At 35.4% G+C, this 22,232-nt stretch overlaps 2 protein-coding genes across 2 annotated transcripts; one reads left to right on the forward strand and one right to left on the reverse strand.

Annotated features, from left to right (window-relative positions):
* The first annotated feature begins 14,108 nt into the window (after positions 1-14,108).
* On the forward strand, positions 14,109-17,214 carry LOC128235742 (uncharacterized). Its single transcript, XM_052950543.1, has 7 exons — positions 14,109-14,344; positions 14,753-14,819; positions 15,402-15,500; positions 15,781-15,841; positions 16,076-16,141; positions 16,842-17,081; positions 17,204-17,214. Exons 1-7 carry the CDS (start codon positions 14,226-14,228, stop codon positions 17,212-17,214), a joined length of 663 nt encoding a protein of 220 aa, XP_052806503.1. The 5' UTR covers positions 14,109-14,225.
* A 54-nt stretch (positions 17,215-17,268) lies between these two features.
* Positions 17,269-20,371, reverse strand: LOC128235368 (putative nuclease HARBI1). The gene is made up of 5 exons (XM_052950177.1): positions 20,204-20,371; positions 19,797-19,914; positions 19,180-19,252; positions 18,789-18,970; positions 17,269-18,205 (listed from the first exon to the last, which is right to left on the reverse strand). Exons 1-5 carry the CDS (start codon positions 20,334-20,336, stop codon positions 17,977-17,979), a joined length of 735 nt encoding a protein of 244 aa, XP_052806137.1. The 5' UTR covers positions 20,337-20,371; the 3' UTR covers positions 17,269-17,976.
* Between the last annotated feature and the right edge of the window lie 1,861 nt (positions 20,372-22,232).

The raw sequence follows: 22,232 nt of genomic DNA on the forward strand, positions 1-22,232 counted from the left end.
CTTTAAAGGTCTTAGACCTTAAAAATACAGCATCGATAAACAGTTTCTGTCCATGTCTTTCTACGTGTTCGTCCCCATCAGTTGTTAAGATTTCAATACATTGTATTAAATCAGGAAGGTGTGGACTACTAGACATGTCTTCCACTGTCATTTGGGGTCCACAATTGGACTGAAAAATTTGAATTAACTTGGCTAGTTCTCGCATTTCCGCCATGACTACATTTCTAACTTCATCTTGTTTTCCAACTTCATGACGCCGTAAATTAAAATGTCTGTATCCAATTAAATGTATAAATTTGTTAGTTCGGCAGGTATTACCCACTTCACCAACTCTAAATCGGTTTGAAATGTTTGTAAATTCCTCGTCTTTGTTAATAATTTCCTCACTTGTTTTCTTCAGAAGGCTAGATTTCAAGGACTCAGGTTTTTGTGTTGTACACTTATGTTTAAAGAAGTACTTCCAAAATATCCATTGCAGTCGAGGCAAACCCAAGTTTGTCCTCCTAAAAATATAAGTACAGAAACAAGCTCAGTAGCCAAAAGTTTAAATATAAACTAGGTTTAATGACACTGGGTAAACCCCATCATGTAGTGTTAGTTAGTTTGTGATATGACAAAACTCAAAATGAAAATATTAATTAGTCAAAGGTAATGTTAGAAGTTGTAGTTAGTAATATTTGTGCATCATATTTGATATCTTGTTTCAGCTGGTCCATATGTGGAATCCAATATGTATGCGGAAAAACTACAGAAACAAGCTCAGTAGCTAAGAGTTTAAACATAAACCCGGTTTAATGACACAGAATAAAGTATAATTGTCCATTATTTTCTTATATTTAAATGACACCAAATACATAACTAATATATCAATGAGGAATAATTGAAGACTTAGAACAAGCCCCGAATATACCCGAATTTAAACAGGTAAACGGAATGACAATATACTTGTTTGCAGTTCATGAGTTTTATCAGGATTATTTACCTAAATGAAGTGTGTGATATTTCTTGAAATGTGTGTACAGGAAACCAATTTCATTGATGGAAGTGCAAACGGCATATTATATTGAGGCCACGGTTGCAAAGAAGTCGGAAAAGAAGTTCTTTGTTGCAGCGACAGATGCGCTGACTTTACGTACTAAAGTTAAAAAATCCTGTAGTATAAAGATATAACATGCTTGGTTAATCATTGAAGCTGCATTTTTACTTTAATGCTGAATTTTGCTCAAGTAATTGTTGCTTATTGCATATTTTCATATTTGTCAATACTAGTTCAACTTCATCTCAGTGCATATGATTCAATCAGTTAAGTACTGTAAATTGTTTTTTCAAACAGCAATTTAGAGAGAGAACAAAATGTACATGTTTTTTGTGATATTATTCGTGATTTTCTTGGTCATAGGTAACGATGAAAACAGACAGTAAAATGTTATGAACTATCACATTAACAATGAAAACGGACAGTAACAATGTTTTCAACTTTCACAATAATAATGAAAACAACAGTGTTTTTAACTATCTCAAAAATGAACAGTAATTGCTAAATATCTAGTCAGACATGATTCTTCAGGAATAAGAATTCTGGTTCTCCTTCGAAAATGATAAATGTAATAATTAGATAGGATTTGCTAGAATATGTACAAATGTAAAAAAATCAGCTCTCGCAGTAAACTTATGACGCAAAAACTTTTAAAACAGGGTTTCAGATATTATAAATTAAAGAAAACTTGGATATAATGGCAATATTCTGAAGAGCACTTGCCTTCTAGGTTTTGAATATGAATACCTGAAACAAAATATAGGGTTAAATATAGCATCCTTTCATAACTAAGCTTTCAGTCCTTTGGTTATTTATGAAGATTTTGCTTATTCATGTTATCTTTAAAACCGTATTTGGACAACAGGTTTTTGGCTGACTCGGAGTGTTTTGGCATGTGACTTCATTTTCTTCAAATATTTTACATTTTCAAATCATTTTGAAGAAAGATTATCCTTAATGGTTGACATATGTTATGTATTTAATGTACAATCAGTACTCAAATACATAGGCATTGAAAACACATAAGAGTTCCTTGAACGTTGGTGTACCTCTGTATGTAGTACATGGAATAGCCTCTTTAATACACCAAAAGCTCTTTCAATTACATTTCTTGTTGAACAATCTGCATCATTGAAATGTTGCTGTGCTTCATTTGCTAAAAAATCATTATCCTCATCCTCTTCATCATCACCACCGTAATAATCATCATTATTACCATGATGACATAAACATCATAATCATCAAACTGCAACAGATACAGATACTACCATTACCACCACCATCATAGTGACCACCCCTATGTCAGACTCTATAGAAGTATTCTCAGATAAAAATAGATTACTTCGACCCAGTAACATAGTGCCAATAGGCACTAAAACTATCTTCGAAATCAATAAAGGGTTTCGTCGTGTCGAACCGGAGACATGGGAGGAGGGGTTACTACCCCGGGTTAAGGTCCAGTTTCCCAGTGAGATGTATCAGAGTACCCGTAAACAACGACATAGAGCTAGAGTCCAGAGACGAGTGTCACTCTCATCCGTAAATTTTATTAAATACCGTTATATACAGCGGACCGGTTTTTCCCGCCAAAAAATAATTTTTGTTAAAAAAAAAAGTACCAAGTATTAAACCCCGAAGGGTTCAATACTCGGTACTTTTTCTCTTTTTTTTTTTTGAACAAGTATAATTTGAACATAACACACATTTATTCATTTCATATTTACAATTCATTCTTCATTTGAATACACATTGAACATTATGTTAATTTCTCTCAGACGATAAAACAATTCGTCAACATCTGTAAAACCATATATCGCAATAAGTCTATCAAACTCTGGATTTTCATTAATGTAATCATCAATAAGAACAAGTAACAATGAACGTCTCATAACTAGATCATCTACATCAGGCATTTGAATAACATTAGGTTCATTAATTTCTAACATGTCAAGAGCTTCTTCGAGTACTAATTGCTGTTCATCAAACTCCTCCACTTCCATTTCCCCGCCCATTTCCTGATACCCGGCGTCCCCGGGATCCAAATAGTTAATTGCCGCCATTTATAACACTAATGTTTCTTTCAGTTCAAGCCACTGAAAGCCCAAGTGCTTCACAAGGTCTGCATCCATTTCGCTCAGCTTCCGCCATTCATTGGTTCTTGCTCTGATGAGGGCGACGGCAGCCGGATCCTCATCCCCTTCGGCTTCTTGGATTTCAAGGTAGGTTTCGACACATTTGTTGACCCAGGACTGTCGAGAGACTCGTACGTTGGCAAGTGCTTGTTTAAATATTTTAGTAGCCGACGCAGGAGAAAGACTGGTAGTCTTAGGATTAGTCTGATGAGATGTTCCACAAGCTCCGGTTTCCGCATCTGGAAAATATATTTTATTGGTTATTGCAGCGGAAGGAGGTCTATTGAGGTAATGAGTGTGTATAAACATTGTTAATTTCATTTCTGGTTGTTTTACTGGAATTACGAACTCTGCTTCTTCATCATCTATATATTCATTGTACAAGTAATTAGAGAATTGGAGTAATGGTGAATACCAACCTCCACTCTCATCCGGTTATGTCTTCTTGGCGATTGGAGACCAAGGTGGCTTCGGAGGAGCATGGTCCACAAGCAATGATGTTGGGATGGCAGGCTCAGGCCACTCAGACATGACTTCGTCCTCGACCCAACTCAGACACGGTATGACTGGAGTGCTGGTCACTTTTGGGGCAAACCTTTTGGAGTGCTTCTCATGTGCCTCTTGTATTTTACTTATCATGTGAACTATCTCCTTGATGGCCTGTTTCACAGGATAGCCGTCCTTTTGGATGAGACTTAACCTCTCTTTCTCAAAGATCTTGAAGATGCGTACGAGACGAATCTTGTGGTATTTCAATTTAGCCATTATATCGGCTGGGATATCTTGGACCCTGTATCTTTCTTCCTGGCAATTTAGGAGGACACAACTATCATTGTCCCATTTGAAACTGTAGTCCCCTGCTTGTTGATTCCACATAATCAAGTGCTCTCTCATCTCTCTGATCACACACGACATTGGGTAACCATTCTCCAATCTACTGGGTTCCAGTGTCAAGTATCTATCTACTGATGTCGGGTTTGGTGGGTAACGGGCATGGGCGAAGTAATCTGGTGCTTCTGCTTCAATCCACTCTTCAATGGATACATAGTCACTCAGCTCTTTCTTGATGAAAACATCCAGAGCCTCTTCCACTTCGGACCTTTTATCTGGATCTGATTGCATCTCATAACCGAAGTCTGTACCTGTATCCAATTCATTCTTGACGTACTCGAAGCAGTGGGGCATCAATCTCAAGTTCGGATTACCTGCATTTTTCAGTACATCTGATTCAACCAAGTCCTCATAGATTAGGCATCTATTCCTCATGGGTTCTTCCTCTTCTGAATAGTTACACCATGGCTTTGTGTTGCATGTCAACAATACTGGCGTCCTGTTCAGGAATTGTGGCGCTTTATTCTTTACGCCAATTTTCTTGTTCTGACCCTCAGACACGCATTTCCATTCTTCGACCTGCTCCGGTTTTGTCAGATTGAGCTCGGGGATTAGAATTACTTCTTTGCCAGGACAGTCCATGAAAGCGAAATCAGCTGACGGCACTGTCTGCCCCACGATGTTTGGCAGTGGAATGAGGCAGTTGGTCCAGTACGTCTTACCGGCGTTGCTACGGCCGTGCATCATGAATGTATTTATCTTTTTAATTTTCATCCCTAAGATTAGGTAGAGGTCGAGTATGAACTGGGCGGGCGTGATGTTTTGCTCCCTGCACCAGTCTATAAATGTTCTTGCTGTTTCCTGGGTGGACATTTGGTCGGCTTCATTTCCGAAGTTGGACTCAATCAAGGTGTCAATGTATGTCTTGTTCGTTTGCTTCTTGTCTATTGCCATTTCGGCTAGTGCTTGTTGTAACATCCGCTGACTGTTCATGCTGGTCATTATCGTTCTCCACCTCTGAATCTCCTCGAGGGGTTGAGGTTCTTGGGCCTTGAGGTGTGCGAGGACCTCCTCGAATGTAGTGCCTGAACACTCTTTCAGCATGAGTAGGATATGATCTATCTTCCTCGCGGTCGCTGATATGGGCACTTTCGGGCGTACCGGGGGCGTAGAAGCCCTCATAATCTGCGGATAAGTCTGATATTGTGGATCCTGAATCTGTAGTTGGGAATCCTGAGGACTCGTCTGATGGGCTGTCCGGAGCGTCTGCAACTGTTGGGCGAATGGGCTCATTATTGAAGACAGCCCGCTCGTACTGGGACGCTCGGTGTCCTCCCAAGTATCTGCGAATATCGCCGACTGGTCTTCTGGGCCTGATCCCCACATTGTCTCCACGGTACCGAGTTCGGACGGCGGTGAGTGGGCTTGTACTTTGTCTAGGAGCATCTGGTTGTTCACTCCGACTAGGAGGCGAGGGTCTTGTAGCAGGTACCCGATCAAGCCATCCAGATTCCCGCAACGCTGATACTTCACCTTCAATCCATTGAAGTAAATCTTGGTCTCCTTCACTATCGTAGTCAATCTCGTGAATTGGTAGTGGCCCTGAGGAAAGGACGGCACATGGGAGTGCAGGAGAATGTGAAGGTGTAGACCCTTGAATGTACACGACGGGTCTGAATGGCCGTCGTGCCATGATACAACGCAGGGCGAATTGTTGCACATTGACTTCAGCGCATCTACAACTTTCTTCTCGGACTCTGCGATGGCGTTGTATACGCTGACGGGGGTTGACCACTGCACAGTGGGTGTACAGAATTGGGCCTTCGCATATATGTCTGCGGACGTGAAGTATGTCCGACATATTTCACCTGCTTTGTTTCGGACGTACTCTCCGTCTTGTTTTTTGATTGCTTTCTGGGGTTGAAATGCTTCTGGAACAGATGTAAATTCGTCTGGCAACTCTAAGATGATTGAATAGAGTCCACCGCCTGATGTGATGTCTGCTGGGAAGACTGTTTTTTCCCAATCCTTTTTGTTAATGTTTGTGTTTTTTTGGGGGTATTTTTGGTACCAATAACCACTTTTGTCCGCAGACCTGAAATATTATAAAAGTGTGGTATAAGGACGTTTGCCAGTGGTATAGGATGCTTGTAATGGACATGGACATCCTTCCATCATGACTTCATTTTGTTTATCTACAGCTAGAGTGTCTACTTTTTCTGTGAGAGAATTATATAGGTCTGTATAACGTTGCATTTCACGGACAAAACCCTCTACACGTTCAATGAGTGCATTAACTCTATTCAAGAGATCATTGGGCTTTTGATGTTGAGGGTCAGTACCACCAGTAGCCCTTGGTATAGGACCCTCATACGGAGTGAAGGGTCTTTTGACAATGGTGTTAGTGTCATAATTGGTCAGCTTATTGAGTATGCCATCCACCCTATTGGTCAGTATTGTAATACGTTCACGATTTTTTGTATTTTTAAGATCTAATTGTTGAATTTCATTGGGTATAAGTGTTTTATCAACACGTTCGATTTCTGATTCTATAGTGGCAATTGACCTTTTGATACCATCCTTTTCCTTTTGCCATACTTCAACTTCACTACCGACCGTATCTACTTTCTTTTTTATACCAAGTATTTCATCTTGAACTTTAGTCACTGCTCTTACTTTTTTTTTGATTAAATTGATATCAGCCCTGTCATACTGTTGTTCACACATATATACAGCCAATGTATATTCGTATTGCCCTGATTTATTTGTATCTCTGTATTGACAAACTAGATTACCCTCCATATCAAACCAGACAATGTTTCTTGCATCTTGGACTGTTATTTTGAAACCATTATTATAGTTATCCATGGCAATACATACTCGATAGTAATTATATTGAGCCCAATCTATTCCATTTCCCCGAGCCCCCCATTTATGTTCATTAGGACTCATGAGTTCACCGTTTGTTACTGAAACAACCCCCCCCCCCCCCCCCCCAGCGACTGATGGATAGCATACTCTATCATTAGACTTATTTAGCTGCCTTAATTGTTATGATTATCATAATCAAATATTAATCCAAATTGAAATACAATATATATGAAGGATACACATCAGCATAAATAGAAATGGTTTGCACAAGTGTATGCAACATTACTTGGGTGCAGGTATGGGGTAAGCATCTATCAGACAGGCATGTGTATTGCTGTAGACTGTAGTGGCTATTCCTGGGAGATTTTGTTGGCATCGCAACTACATTATCTTACGAATAATATTCAAACATGAAATTACAAGAATAAAGGTTTTGTACTATATTTGATTTGAAATTAATTTTACTACAATAAAGCTGTTTTTGTTATTCAGATTTTCATAAAATATAATTTTCGTTACCTCTATGGTCGATGCTGGCTTGCAAAGTAATACTGTTGAAATGTTTTATGTTTACATAGTGAATATTTGTTTACGTCAGTGTAAGATCGTATTTTATTTCACGAGTGTCATAGAAAAGATATATTTCCACGAGTAGCGAAGCTGTTTCTTTTATGCTTATCTTCGGAGTTTTATTAGTATTTTAATTATTTTTTTAATAACCCCTGTTTTTGAAAAGGGTGTTTTTTACGCCGTGTCCCTTGGGACCCCCCTCACGCAAATTCTCTCTCTCTCCAAATATATCTTTTTCTTAAACTTTTGTTACATTTCTTTAAATTTGAAATATTTTATTTGCCAACATTTTCTGGTTCAAAGTGAAATGTTTTGTTTTAATCTAGGAAAAGCATCTACAATGGATTTTAAAAGAAGTTCTGAAAATAGATATTTTAACTCATTATTTTATCAGATATGCGATATTTTCACTGTTGTTGTTTCACTGTTAAAACTCCATTTTTCATCGAAAAACATGAAATGAATACTGTTCCTCGTCCTCACTCCTCGTTTGTATTCAAGCATGTGTTCCATCCACCGCGGAAAGTACAGACGGGAATCCCCTAATGGCATCAAATCCAGTCTTCGTACATCGTCTGAAAGCGAGTCGCGCTGTCCTTCAGGTCAAATTTGTAGTCAGTCACTGCAGTAACAACTTTGGAAACATTTACCAAAAATGTATCCCCTATGACTTGTATTCCCTGTAGCGTAAAAACGTAAAGCAATCATAATCTGTTGCCATGATGTTGTTTTCTGCAAGTCGGTCGCTCAATTATGTCTCCTATCAGTCGTTGAAATCTGCCTACGTTGTGTGGAGTGAATCTGCTGCGCTTGCGTACTTCCTCGTCGTTGTCTTCGCCCGTTTGTCTGCATATCGGCATAAATTGTCGAGGTCGCCTAGCGTTCACTATGGCTAGGTCGGCTACCTTTATTGTTGTTAAGTAAGCTAACCCTAACTAACTCTTTTAAGCCGGTTGAATTTTGCCGAATCACGCGCTGGTTTTGATAACTTATATTTTATACAATCGGTTTTCGGATAACTTGACCAAATAAAGGAGATAACCAAAAGATAACCGCTGGTTAGGACTAATCCACGTTTATACAATCGGCTGCTGGCCGTAGGCAATGTCAATATTCCTGCCTGCAAGATTAAAAAAAACAATCTATTTTTTGGATGACAAATTCAGAAATATAAACCAATTACATTCCTTAAAACAATGATTTTTGCATTATTAAACATAAAGACAAGTGAAATTAACTCATTTGGATAAAAAAAGTCATAACAATTTCAATAGATTGCGATTCAGCAGACTTTGTTTTCTTCTACCTCCCAGTAGAACTTCCTCAAGAGGCGTCCCTCGTCAACTGTAACCTGATCAATGACATCTCCATGAACATAAAAGTGTGTGATTGGGAAAGAATGGAATTTGTACGAGTTTGACCATATCAAAATTAGTGGCAATCGGTTATGTTTAGCAAAACTGTAGGACCTACTATGTAAAAACCTTACATAGAATCACACGTAATGAGAGTCAAAATTGAAAGAAAAACGAAATTGATTTGATGTGTATGGAATTTGTTTTATTATTATTATTTTATTAAAAAGTGTGTCAATAAAACAACAATCTACGAGTAAATATTGGTTCGAATTGTTTTGATTAAGTCAATGAAATAAACAAATTTCGGTATAATCTTTAAATATTCGAACCCCGAAATATTTTGAGGGCCAATTGAGTGTTTTTCTTCGTTTTTTGCAGCATGTTTTTTTTCTTCAATGTATATCACCTCTTCTGTTGTTGGGTTTAAATCAACCGGATGACCCAGTTTCGGTTTTACTTGGTATCCGTGTCTGTGTGCATGACATTCACATTTTCTAAGGCGATTTACTAATTTTAACCAAATGCAATATCTACTTCTGTTGTTTTTCAATGATATGATAAGAAAATCCTTGTCTTAAACATATAAAATATGGAAGCGTTAAGTGGACATCAAATTCACCACGATGCTGTACTTTGTGATGGGAAAGGGTGAAACTAATGTTGATATCACTTGTAGCCCAGCCAATTTGTTCTTTGTGTGATATCATTTGTAAGTGTGATTTGTATTTATTTTAGTAACGACCACGATCACCGGATATTTGATTAATTCCTGGTCTTACTATTTGCAAATTTGAAAGTACCCTTTTGTTAAATTGTTCAAGTTATCAGCCCTTTATTGACGTATTGATTGGGGAAAAAGGTGGTGCTTTTTCTATATGATTTATATTATATTCTTGTGACAGTTTTGGAGTGGTCAAGCTACAGTCCTGTTCTGAATCATATTGCATATTATGTTGCATACACTGTCGTTCAATTTCTTGCAGTACTGCATTTATTACTGAACAATTTTTTTCTTAAATAGAAACAGAGACAGTCAATATTGAAAATTAAACAAACACAGCAACATCAGATCAGGTGCCTAAAAGAACATGAACTATGAGGGTGAAGAACCGTGTAAAAAGAAAAGTGTCAGTGGGAGAGCATGAAAGCTCTCTCCACACGCATGGTTGAGGAAGCAAAGAAGAGGAATGACATTTTAAGTCGCCTAACTAATTCATTGCTAAAAAAATAAGTTTAACTGATTACTTACTAGACCCCGCATCAATGATACATTTCATTAATATCAAACACTGCTTTCCTTTATACAAAACTGTCAACTTATTTTAACAATCAAATTTATTTTATTGCCTCAACAATGTGTGACACTTCTCAGCAAGTTTTGGACCAATGCAGGTGCACTTAGCTATTTAATGTTTTAACTAATGATGTAGTTCAAAGTCCTGGTCAATGTAACATAACTATATGAAAGAAAAATACATATTTCAGCTGTACTTGGACCTATTCATGACAGCATTACGATAAAACTGTATCACTGTAATGTATTTAATCATCTCTGTGAGATTGAACTGTATATAATGTGTTTGTATATATTAACATTCACACTACATTTATGTAGTTAATAAATGTTGGTTTGAGTGTAAATTCTAAGTATATATTTCGATTCGTATGTGAGAGAGGGCTAAAAGTTTAATAGAATGTAATATATCAAAATATTTTTTTTTCACAAAATACAACAGTGACATCTCATTTCCATTATGCAGATAAACTTTTGTATATCATGGGAAAGCATTAAAACTAGAAATTATTTAATTGTTTAGATTAACCAAACATTATATATATATGTTGTTCCTATTTTCCCCAAAAAACTTACTAATTTATCTCAGAAAGATCAAATGTTCATTCTTATACCACCTTGTGTTCTACACATTTCGCCGTTGTACCAGTTTCAAAATGTTGTGTTCTTTTAAATTACTGGGAAATAAAATATATGTGTGCAAATAAAATATATGTGTGCAAAAAATGTTTTCATATGTTTAACAGTTTAATCTTTGTTTATCTGTCAAAGCATTGCCTTGGACTAAAATTAAGTTTATACATACTTCATGGTGGAATGTGAGTGTAAAGGTATCCGTTTTTCATGCATATAGTTTTTGAGCATTGCATGGCCAATAAAGCTATCCTAACCTGAAACCGAAATTCTTTTTTACTAAGGTTGCCTTGTTAATAGCTTAAACGGTATACAACAAATTCACCGTCCATCTTGATGCTATGTTACAACCAGGTTAGCATGCATCAGGGGATGGTTGAAAGCTTATAGGTACGTAGATGCTGATCTTCGCCATCCAAAACCATGCAATTTTGAATATCAACTATCTAAACCTCAAGGTCCTTGTGTACTTAGGTTGCCTTGCTAATAGCTTAAACGGTCGACCTCACATTGTCCGTCTATTATGATGAAGGCATCATCAGAGGATGGTTAAAAGCTAATGCGTACATTAGAACATCAACATCACAGTTTATCAGCAATCTCCCTTCTTTTTTCTACACCATCCAATGACACCTGTCCATTGTAAGCCTGCTCCTCCACACCATCATCTGCAGGATCTTTGTCAATATCGAAGTCATGTTCATGGTCCAGAATGAAATTGAGAATAACACAATAGGAAGAAACTGCAACTTGGATTTCTTCTGCCTATTGCATGCCCAGGTATTTCATCCGGCGGAATTTACACTTCAACAGACCAATAGATCTTTCAACATCAACCCGAGTTGAGGAGTGGCACTTGTAGAACTTCTTCTTAGTGTTGTTGAGGTGACCATTGTCTCTGTAGGGAACAAAAACATGTTTTGAGAGAGGATAAGCTGAGTCCCCTAAAACATGAAACTCCTCAGGAAGATTGTGTATCTTTTCTCTGATGGTACTGTTCCTGAAAACTCGTGCATCATGAACAGACTTTGGCCATCCAGTGAACACATCCAGAAAATTCAGGATGCTTTTACACACCACCAGAAGAAATATGCTAGCAAACCCAATTCGGTTAATTGAGGATGCCCTGTGTTCTTAGGTGAAGGTATTCGGATATGGGTCCAATCAGTGGCAACAACAACACCAGGAAAACCACACCTAGCCATTCATCACTCTGCCACTTCCTTCATGGCATGCATAGTGCCAGGAAACTGAATGAGGTCTGACATCAGAGTAAAAAGAACTTGGCAAGTTGCCATGACTGTCATGTGCAGCGTCCCTTAAAAAGATAAAACAAGTTGTGTGAAAAGGGCACTGTAAGCTTCTTTATGTATTGAACTAGTTATGGCATATGTGTTTGTTTAATTGTAACAGGGTAATTTCGTTCACAAAAGGAACATTCCATGAACAGCGTAGATACAAGTTACAGTTTTTGTTGATAGAGGTCCGTGACATGGGTACGTCTGCAATATAATCAGAATTATTAATATCATGAATAAATCCGTCATATACTATAAAATCATTTCTAATTTTAACCCGACTATTTCAATCACCGACTAGATAAACAGTTCCTAGTCGATCGAACCCATAAGTATCGTTTTGTATCAAAAAGAAAACGTCAACATTTGCTATTTAATACGCCGGTGAGCCTTCACATAATAAATAAACAGCACATAGATAAACATCAGTATCCAGATTGATTTTTTGTCCAGTTCAACCATATAACACTAGCATAGTGATTTTGTATGATACTTATGCCCAGCTTAAGTAATTCTTAATAATAAATAGCCACCCCGCCAGAATACCTTTTAGCTTTTCGATGATGAAATTTTTGAAAATTGTTATGGGAGATATAACCAGAAATGTCAATATTACTATTTGAATTAGTCCAAGTTTCATACAAAATCACAATATCACCACTAGATACAATATTTACAAAATCATCATTGTCCTTATCATCTGTCAATCCATTTACAATCCATGAGAGCACCTTTAGATCATCGCCCATCTTCTCCCGCTGCGGACAAAGTGTCATATGATATCAATGCCCATGTATACAATGGTTCATGTATACAATACTCTGTTACGTTTAACACCTTCCATTCCCTTCTAACTAATTCTCTCTCCTTATAGAGCGTAAACTTGGCGATGGTTTTCCTGTTCCTCCCTGCTACTTTCAATTCCATTCTGTAAACTCACTCAAACGATAGAAATTTGCTTTCAACTGTCATTGCAATTTGTACAGTAAAACTGATGAAACTCGAAGAGGTGGAAACTCAAGAACTGTGGATTTGTGAGAGGTCGTTGCTAACTCCCGATGTTTAATATTTTCATTTTCATTGGCTTAACATCATAAATTGATGACAAATGGTAGAAAGCCTTTTGCATTAATAATATGATTCTGTAACATTTCATTGTTTTCTGTCTTGTCCAGGAATCAACTTGAAAACTATATACTAAAACACCCAAAATCTGTTCAAGATGCTTTCTTTGACAAAAAATACGTGAAGGAATTTATGAATATAATGTTTGTCTGTTGGCAGAAGGAAAGGAGGCCAAAATGAGAGAGAGAAAACCAAAACTTGCTGACTACTAGCTGGTAGGCTGAGCTTATCAGATTATGCAGAGCTTATCAGATACCACTTCACAAAAATGTCATTGCCGAAAGGGAAGCAAGCAATCAACACATACAAGGCTGAATTGTAGTGTTTATAAATAAAAAAAAATGTTACATTAGCATAGAACATTACAATTCCAACTTATTACCTTTCCGTTTTCCCCATGCTTTTAAGTCTCCAATGCAAGACGGGGAGAAAATATCGCAGAAATGCACATCTATAGATAGAATTCTTTTTGTAAGATATGACCTAGAATTGTAAGAAAAGAACATACTGATTTTGTTGCCTTTTCCTAGTTTAAAATATTGTTTTTTGATGTCGTTTTCATTAATTTTGATAGCGTCATTCATTTTTACTGAAATGAAAACATTAAATGTTAAGAAAATAATTGTTTCATAAAACCTGCATTGCATGAACTTTTGTTGTGATTCTTACGATTATTGATAGAATATAGGTAACGCTGCTTATTAATATTAAGTTAACTGGCTGCCGGTTTATAACTGAAATAGTGTTGAACCTTCCAACAAACAATCAATCAAACAAATACCCGGATATTTTAATTGCATTTTTTTTTGTATTTCAATATACTAATTTGCGTAAATTGCAAACTTAGTGAGCGTCTTATCAACAATAGTTAATCGTATCGTAGTTAACGATCGTAAACACAAGTTACGAAACTTGCGATTTTAAGTTGCGACTGTCTTATCAAGCGCATCGTAAATTCGATAGTAGATCGTAACCTACGATGTCGTAAACAGAATAGTACGCATGCGCACTGTAGTTGTTTTGATCTTCAAAAAGGAGGTTTTACAGCAAAATCGTTATCGTCTGTAAACAATCCCAATGGCGACATCAAGAAAAAGGTCACAGAATTGGACTGAATTAGAGCGAAATGCTTTAATCGACATGATTATGTCCGCGAAGACTACCCAGTCTGTATCATGGAAGGAAGCGGCTGAAATGTAAGTCCTTTTCATGTAAAGTGAATTCAAAGTGATAGGTAAACTTAATATGTGATGTTCGAGGACAAATAGTGGAAATGTCAACTGAAGTCTCGATGATATTTCTATCACATTTGAAATTAAATGAGAGTAATTGATATATAATTCCAATATACAAAAACATTGCCATATAAAAAAAATATAGAAATCTGCCAACGTACCATTATTTGAACTAAGGCAGTCATCGAAATTAGACCTTGGGATCAACAAACCCGAATTATTATACTATTGCTTGGCATCAAATTTTTTAACAAGCCCTGCTATTTACAATTCAGAATTTGAGCAAGCCCAATACCATTTTACCAGTGCAGGGCTTGCAGGCTTGTGTTAATTTTGACCACTGCTAAGGAAATTGTTATACCTTTATAGTGTAAACAGTGTTGGTGGGCATGGCCGGGATGCTGGAGAAGTGAAGAAAAAATGGATCGACTTGAAGGTACAATATTTACATTAACACTTCATTCCTAAATGATGGTTGTTGTTTATCAATTTCACATTATTTCTGTATAAAGTGCTATGGAATTTCCCATCAAAATCACATGCGTTTGTTTGTTACTTTTGTCCTGTCATCCTTCGGACTCCGTCCATTTTGAACAGCCCCATTGCATACCATACCCAATAAAATGCAACATGTCAAATTTTAATCCTTAAAAATAATTCCTAACAACCGCTTGAATAAGGTACACAATCTGTTCTGTTTATTTAAAATTGAGGGCACTATAGATACATGAGTAAATTGCATGTTTGAGTTTTTATTTTCTCAAATAATGCCAGTATGCAGATGCTCATGCATGTATAATACTCTATAATTAACCAAGGGTTAAGTGACTTAAAACCTCTATGATGAGAAAATGTTGAGGTATTGTGTTTTTCTATTGCTATTAACTACAACAACTATTTATTGTGTAGTTTAATGAAAGATACATTTCTATGTAGTAGATAAGTTGTATGATCTGTAAGTAACACATGCAACTTACCGGTAATGTCAATAATGTCAACACATTTTTTCTTTATGCAGTCTGTAGTGAAAAAGAAGGTCATGGGGCAGCTTCACGGCCACAAACAAACCGGAGGTGGCGAGCCCATTGAGATGAACATTCAGGATTGGGAGGAGAAGGTAAGACATGTTCATGATTGTACTCTTCTGTATTGTATAAAAAACTTAAAACAGGGCTTCCTAAACACAAAATGAAGCAAGCAAGTGATAGCCTTCTATTTTTCAGTTAATGGAAATCATTGCCCTTTATTTCTTGACTTTTTGTTGAAGTTTTGTTTTCCCAACAAGATGTGAATGGGTCCCTTTTAAGCAAACATTATAGTATCAGTATCATAATTGTTTCTTACTGAATATTTTTGTGAAATAGCTTCATTTTGAAAAACAGATTTCTCCTTTCCAGGTCCTTGCAACCATACCAAAGGTGTCTGTTTCGGGGATAGAAGGGGGGATCGACACTAGTGGTAAGTTTGTGTTACAAAATAAACAGCATGCCCTGAACTGATAAGTACCTCAATGAAAAACGGAAATATATTAACATGTATTTGTTATTGTGACAACATAAATATGGGTTAATTGTAGGGTACAGACATGACAGCATTAGCCTGTTTTGTATTTTAATACATTTATTACTACAAATAACTGACAACCACTTGTTATTCACCATACATAACAATTGAATGGCATCATGTCTTCAGAGGTCCCGGCAACTTCACTTGAAGTCAAGACAGGAGAGGTCTCATCACGAGAAGGAACAGGGAGTGGTAGGTTGAACAGTTCCAATAAATGAATTCAAATCCAAAAAACATATGACTTAAGAAATACCAGTCGAACATCAGTATCTTGTTTACTTGTACATGTACAATTGACTCATCTCTCTGTATTCACTTGCAATATGTTTTGTTAACACTTTAAGAAATTAGAACTGGAACTTTCATTGTTTAAAAAAGCGATGTTTCATGATAGGAAATAGGAAGACTTAAGATATTCGATTCCTTATGACAAATTCAACAATATTTAAAGTTGCACTTTCACAGATTGGCCATAGTGACAAAAAAGTTCTTGGAACAAGCTAATTTTTGGGTAAATATCTGAAAACAAGTTATATAAGACAGGTGACAAAGATCAAATTGTAGTTTTTTAAACATTTATATTTGTAATTTATGGCAGTTTTTCACAATTGAAATCTGTTATTTGTTTAGTTTTACATTTATGAATGAATTGAAGGCTTTGATGCCAATATCGGCTGATTTCGAGATGCAAATTTAAAAAAATGTGGAAACTGTCTATCTGTGAGAGTGCAGCTTTAATTAAATAATTGAGTAAAGTGCAGTGTTAACTCCGTTGCTGATGTACTGTACATCCTTGTAAATACATTAAAAAAATAGATCATAATATTCATGTAATTAAGACTTTAAGTGATGAATGATATCATGTCATAAAATTGTAAATATCTTTTTGCAGACATCACACCAGGACCATCCTCAACAGCCAAGAGAAAGTTGGAGGAGCCTGGGAAGAGCGGAGAAAAGAAAAAGAAAATGGAGGAAGAGGATTTAAGTCTGAGGATGGTTCTTGCTCAGGAGCAAACAAACTCAATATTAAAAGAAATAAGCAACAGCTTAAAAGAAATTGTAAATTTAAAAAGAGGCGAACAACAATTTAGTGTTTTTGAACAACAACTTTTGTATATGATGTCATTGTGTAAGCATTTCTATTATCTGGAAAACGTTATTTGCAAATTGATAATTAAAATGTATTTAAAAAGTTATTATTTCTTGTGAATGAAATTGAGCTTTGGCATAATTTAAATGATCTCGTTATAGATGAAAAGTAATATGTTGACATAATGTAAAAATAGATGATGATCATTGCAAGAAGTATCCCTAAAGTCACATTAATCTCTTGAAATTAAGAAATTATATATTCAATTGAAAAGTACATACATTTAAAACAGAAATGTTTGTAAAAACAGAAAAAACTTTGTCAGGGATCTATATTTTTTTTATCTTAAAGGGACTGTTCACCACTATGCTATGAAGGCTTACTTTAAACGAGTGGTATATTTAAGCTGTATACCTAACTTGTTAATCTCATGTGATAACAACGACTAGCCAATCACGCATTAGGAATGATTTCTACTAGGTAGACATACCCAGTAATATTTTTTAATTGAAAAATACATAATAACTGCTAAATAAATTATAAACTATGAGGAACTCTAGTTTATAGTAAGTTTCAATGCATCGTACACATTAATACCAAGTTTATGTCAGTTTTCGACAATTTTCTTGCAAATTGATCATCTGGTGCAAAGTTACTTTAACAATCCTGACCCCAATTTCTTGAAACTTAACAGGCTTTAAGTAGTTCCTTTTATTTTGCAAAATATCAAATTTAAACTAGATTTTTATAAATAATAATTTGTTATTCCTATTTACCAAATAAATAACTTCCATTAACAGGCTTAACATTTTAAAAGAAGTATATACAGCATGTGCTTGAAAAGATCAGTAATATTTAGCGAAGTTAAATCATATTATAACAAAATTGAGCAGTTTTGAGGAATTGGGTACTGGTATTGAAATATACTTTCACTTTAATGGAACATGTTCACAATTCTGCGACGCATGGTCTGTCCTTGTTCATTCTGTTGTGCAATTTGGCAAGCTGCTTGAGCATTGTCATTGTCATTATCCATCATCATGTCAGCTGGAAATGGAACATTGTTTTCGATACAAAAGTTGTGCAACTTTACACATGCCACAACAATTTTGCAACATTTGGTTGGTGTGTATTGTAGCGCTCCTCCTGATCTATGTAGGCATCTGGAAAAGTTACATGAAGATAATGAACATTGTGTGTATAAGTATACAATTAACTGAAAATGACATCTGTTTAAGTCTCATTGCATCTCATTCATTGCAATCTGTGTTTGAAATATTCTCAACTTTAAAACTTTATATATTTATTATTGAAGATTTACTAGTTTTTGATTCATAACACATTTCATCCTTTCCTGTTCTTTTATTGAAATATACTGATGGATTATTGATACATTGTTATTTAAAATATAATTTTACTGCTTTCACTGATTTTATCGTATAATTGTAAATAGCTTAACATAAACACATGCAATGCTGAGAAGAAAAAAAATGACATCATTTAATTTCGTATCCAGTATGACATCATTTGTCGGTGATATCCCAATTAAATATCCATTAACTTTTGTAAGCAGGAAAGGTAAATAATTATTGTATATATTCTTTTATGGCAATATATACAACATTTTGAACATCAAACATACATATTTCACTACTGGACATTCGTGAAATATAAAAAAAAATTGTGCTCACTCATTAATTATATTGCTATATATCTAACACTGAAAATTACAAATATATCTTATACCTGAAACGGGATTTTAGAAGTCCGAAACTCCTCTCAATCACTATACGTCCCCTGATTTGGGCCTTGTTGAAGGCAACCTCTTGTGGAGTGGTAGGATTGAGTAATGGGGTCACTAGGTATGGACGGAGTGGATAACCGCCATCACCAAGTAAAATGCCTGTCTGGTTGGTCTCAAGGTGGTCCTAGATTCAAAGCCCAGCAAAACAACAAATTAGTGCATGGTCCAGTTCAGTTAAATATTATAATTATTGATGTGTTTGCATATGTTCTTCCCTATAACTTGCACTCAATTAAATGTTTAATTTCTACAGGATGACAGATAAGAATTGTTTTTACTGAAAAAGAAAACAACAATGTTTGTGATAATGATTTAGCTTAAGTACACAATAACCTTTAGTGTAGATACATCAAACACAGCTGCATCATGCTGGGAACCTGGCCATCTGGCTACAATGTCAGTGAATCTGTAAATATTTGCAATCTATAATTAATGTATTACTAATTGAATTTTTATAGATGATTTTATTGTGATAAAGAAGAAATGAATTAAGATATTGTTATTCATACCAATGCAAGTCTTTTATTACTATTGTAATATGACTGTTTCATATTCTAGTAATTTGTTATGTTTTGTTTATGATGTTTCAAATATAAATTAGATATGTACAACATTATTTACATTGACATGATTTAAGTTACATTTGCAGTGACTAGCACACCTATGGAATTTGCTTAATTTATTTGAAAGTAATAGATGTCCAATTGAAATTCAATGCAATAAAAACAATGTCTATTTATTTTGGGCCATTCACTCATAAATTGATGTGTATACATTGACAAACTGTACTATATTAAGCAATCACTCCATATTACTCATGAAATGTACCACGCAATTACAAAAAATCCCATAACATTTCATTATATTTTTCTAAGGCAAGGATAAGATATTATCATATCATTTAATGTTTTTTCCTTTTCACAGTATTTGTACTAATTTATTTAAATTACCTCATTTCATGGTCACATACAGCCATGACATTGATGGCATGGTAACCCTTCCTGCATATGAAGGCAACCCCATTGTCCTTAGGAGCAAGAATAGGGACCAATGTTCCATCCACTGCTCCTGTAACAATACACTTTGTTGTTGTATGACTAAGAAATGTTTTTAAAGTATTTGTTGCATTATTTTTAGTGTACTTATAGTGTTATTTAATGTTTCTTGTTTGATGTATGTCTGCAATAAACATTGAGGATAATTATTATCTTCATGTAAAAATTTCATCCATTGTATGTTTCGAATATTTTATACAATGCCTTAAAGCTGCAATCTTACAGACAATTTGATTTCTGGAAACTAGTGATACAATACTAGTGATATATTCAAACATATATGTTATTTGGTTTTAAATTACCTATGATGTTGGGTATCCTGCACTTCCTGAAAAATCCCACTTTTGTCCTTAATACCTCATCTCTTGTGGATGGTAACCTGTTAAATATTTTTGAAATGTATCTATACATGTACAACATTATGACCATATTCATGTAAGTAATTTGGAAAACTGTAATTGTTACTTTGTTTAAAGCTGCACTCTTGTAGATTGCCAGTTTGGTAATGTTTGTTCTTATGTTTTGTTCCAGAACCAGCTGATTTTGGCATCAGTGCATTTAATTCAGTCATAGGCAAAGCAATCACGATAGAGTAGATCTGATTTGTTGGGAAAACTGCTTAAAATTCGTAGAGCTAGTAATTAATGCTTTTAGCTGTAAAAAAAAACAATTTCCAACGTTAGTATGGAAAACTGCGCCCTGATCATTTGTCCGCAGAATTATATCACTAGAATTTGCACAAAAATTGGCTCATTTGAAGACAAGAAAATAAAACATTTTTGAAAATATAATATACTTTTTTAAAAATGATCTGTGACAGTGCAGCTTTAAAGTGTCTCAATCAGAGAGTTTATGGTGACTGCAATGTATAAGATTTTAGTTTCATTTTGTTTTAGTCAATTTTCTAACAAAATATGGTACCAATTTATAGCCTATTTACTATTTGTAGCAATGAAATAAAACCTTTTTTCGAAAATCCATGTCTAAAACATTTTACAACCATTATGAATAACAATAGAAATTCAAATAACTGTATCCTAACAAATATTTATCAATGTTATTAATAAACACTAGTGTTGATGATGTTTTGTCTCTGAACAGATAATAAACCTTTAAATGTGGCAGTGGTTACTTTCTGTTATTATATGTTCAATCCATTCCTTATGTTATAGACTGCATTAGCTTCAATGAAAATGTCAATATTACAAAATTACAATTACAGAAGAGATTCTCATATTCTTTGAACTAATAGAGTGTATATATAATATACAGCTTGGTCAGAAGTTCCTGATTTCAATATCCATTTGAAGATTTGTAATATATTCATGGTTTTCCTAAATTTTAACCAATATATTACCTTACATTTCTAATGTTTCTGATAACTGCATCCAGAAAATCATTAAACACCCTTCCAGCTGTAGCTTTTGATATGCCATGAATGTCGGCAGACTCTGACAAAAAAGTTTCCTTTTGAGAGCATCCTCAGCCCTACAAGGACCTGAAAACTCCAAACATATTACATATGTATTTGACGGTTAATTTTAGTATTTTAATGATGGTCAACATGCCATATTTAATAGCTAGATTGAGCTGATAGGTAAAGAAATGTAATTCAATATAATAAATATTTTTGCAAATAAAGTAATACTGTCAGTCTGTGAGAGTGCAACTTTAACCAAGTGCAATGTAAAGACAATGAAATGAAGAAATATAAAGATAATTATATAGCACCTGCTCAGAAATTACAACCATTTACACAATTATTTACTTGATAACAGAACTTAACCAATTTTACCTCACACACACGCACGCACGCACGCACGCACACACACACACACACAACCGACTTCAAACAAAATAAACAAAATCAATCTTATTTAATTCTACAGTACATTTAGTACTATTGATATCATGAAAATACTATATGGTTATGCACCAGTCAATTGTAACCACGCACCCCCCCCCCCCCCCCCCCCCCAGGTCCGGCGAATAGCAAGGACTTTGACTTTAGGTCCAGCCAACCCGGCTAAAAACAGAGGGACAAACAGATGGTAAAATTCCCCCCAAATGCCCCTGCAGCCCAGGGACACTAGGTAAGGCCTATTCCCCGCCATATTTAAAGCGAATACAAACTACCGCATTCACCCGGCACTGCGGGGCCACCTGAAAGGTAAAAACACGGTTCATTTCCCCGATGTATACCCCAGACCTGGGGGGGGGGGGGCGTGGTTACAATTGACTGGTGCATTACTTTAATTGAAAACAGTTATCACTTTCCTTTCAGTTATGACATAGATTTATGTTCCATCTGTAGTACATGCATAACCATGA

This window comes from Mya arenaria, chromosome 5 (assembly GCF_026914265.1).
Source record: "Mya arenaria isolate MELC-2E11 chromosome 5, ASM2691426v1".
Classification (NCBI taxonomy): Eukaryota; Metazoa; Mollusca; class Bivalvia; order Myida; family Myidae; genus Mya; species Mya arenaria.

Coding starts and splice junctions, on each gene's coding strand:
- LOC128235742 (XM_052950543.1), top strand. CDS start 14,226: ATGGCGACATCAAGAAAAAGGTCACAGAATTGGACTGAATTAGAGCGA. Junction 15,842..16,075: donor AGGGGGGATCGACACTAGTG/GTAAGTTTGTGT, acceptor TCATGTCTTCAG/AGGTCCCGGCAACTTCACTT. Junction 16,142..16,841: donor ACGAGAAGGAACAGGGAGTG/GTAGGTTGAACA, acceptor ATCTTTTTGCAG/ACATCACACCAGGACCATCC.
- LOC128235368 (XM_052950177.1), bottom strand. CDS start 20,336: ATGAATATGGTCATAATGTTGTACATGTATAGATACATTTCAAAAATA. Junction 19,253..19,796: donor GTATGTGACCATGAAATGAG/GTAATTTAAATA, acceptor AAATATTTACAG/ATTCACTGACATTGTAGCCA. Junction 18,971..19,179: donor TTGATGTATCTACACTAAAG/GTTATTGTGTAC, acceptor CTTTGAATCTAG/GACCACCTTGAGACCAACCA.